The sequence below is a fragment of the Vicia villosa genome, linkage group LG7 (assembly GCF_029867415.1).
Source record: "Vicia villosa cultivar HV-30 ecotype Madison, WI linkage group LG7, Vvil1.0, whole genome shotgun sequence".
In the NCBI taxonomy this organism is placed as follows: domain Eukaryota; kingdom Viridiplantae; phylum Streptophyta; class Magnoliopsida; order Fabales; family Fabaceae; genus Vicia; species Vicia villosa.
In genome coordinates, this window is record NC_081186.1 from 128101937 (window position 1) to 128103075 (window position 1139).

At 39.1% G+C, this 1139-nt stretch overlaps 1 protein-coding gene across 1 annotated transcript; it reads right to left on the minus strand.

The window, feature by feature from the left end:
* Positions 1-231: 231 nt before the first annotated feature.
* Positions 232-870, minus strand: LOC131620169 (uncharacterized). The gene is made up of 2 exons (XM_058891181.1): positions 738-870; positions 232-590 (listed from the first exon to the last, which is right to left on the minus strand). Exons 1-2 carry the CDS (start codon positions 868-870, stop codon positions 232-234), a joined length of 492 nt encoding a protein of 163 aa, XP_058747164.1.
* Between the last annotated feature and the right edge of the window lie 269 nt (positions 871-1139).

A 1139-nucleotide genomic window follows, 5' to 3' on the forward strand; every position in this document is an offset into this window, starting at 1 on the left:
TTAATTCTTTAAAAAAAACTTTTAATATATTTAATTGAAAAAAATGGGTATATGAATTTCACGGGAGAGTTTAAAATTGGGATTGCAATTTTCTCACGTAAAATTTCAAAAGGAAGGATAAGATTTCACGGGAGAGTTTGACCTACGATTCTCTCATATAAAAATTTCACCAAAAATAAAGTGTCTTCATGATTCGGAGGACCATCTTTTTTTTTTGTGAATAAAACACACTTAACGACTTTCATTAATCAAAAGATGTTCAATACAAAGAGGAGTCGAACTCAATAAACTACGTCGAGCCCAAGAATTGGCCGCCCTTGCAAGGGAATGAGCAACCGAATTCGCTTGACGTTTGACAAACTTTACCTCAAAGTTTTTGAAGGACCTCAATAAACTACATATATAATCAATAATAAGACAAAACTCAGAGTCACCCTTTTTATTTGAGTGGACAGCTTGTGTAACAATTTGGGAATCACTTTCAAAAATTACGAACTCCAAATTCAAGGATATAGCCCCAAGGATGGCCTCTTTAAGGGCCAAGGCTTCAGCTTCAAAGACGGGTAGAGTTCCTGGGTCCCATGCTGTACCTGCATAGATAAAGTTGCCAAAGTGATTACGCACACACCACCCCCTATTAGTAGTGCCGTTGTTATTATTGAAAGCCGCATCAACATTACATTTAAGCCAACCCCCGGGAGGTGGACTTCACTCAAGAACATGATTGGAACTAGCACTTCCAGCCATTCTCTCTTGGGCTTGGAACCACTCATTCCAAACGTAATTCGCTTTTAAACCCAAAGCTGACGCTTCTTCTTGTTCATTATGCCAAACATAGTCATTCCTGTTTTTCCAAATACCATCTAACATGACTGCGAATCTACCTGCAACTTCCCGGCTTTCCTTCGAGCAGATATCAAAGGTAAGAGATTTAATATCTTGAAAGGAATGTAATCGGGAGTCGATAAGATGAGACAAACCTGCTGTCCTCCAACACTGATTAGTAACAATACAAGTCAGAAAAAGATGCCATTCATCCTCAGATGTACTATCACAAAACTGACAGGCTGACGGGCACATCACAAAACGTTTCCTGAGTCGCTCTCGAGTAGGAAGGCAATCTCTACAAATTCGCCAAA

Excerpts from the sequence above, each read along its gene's own strand:
- LOC131620169 (XM_058891181.1), bottom strand. The coding sequence starts at position 870 with ATGTTAGATGGTATTTGGAAAAACAGGAATGACTATGTTTGGCATAAT. Across the intron at positions 591-737 it reads CCAAGAGAGAATGGCTGGAA|GTACAGCATGGGACCCAGGA; the intron begins GTGCTAGTTCCA and ends TTATCTATGCAG.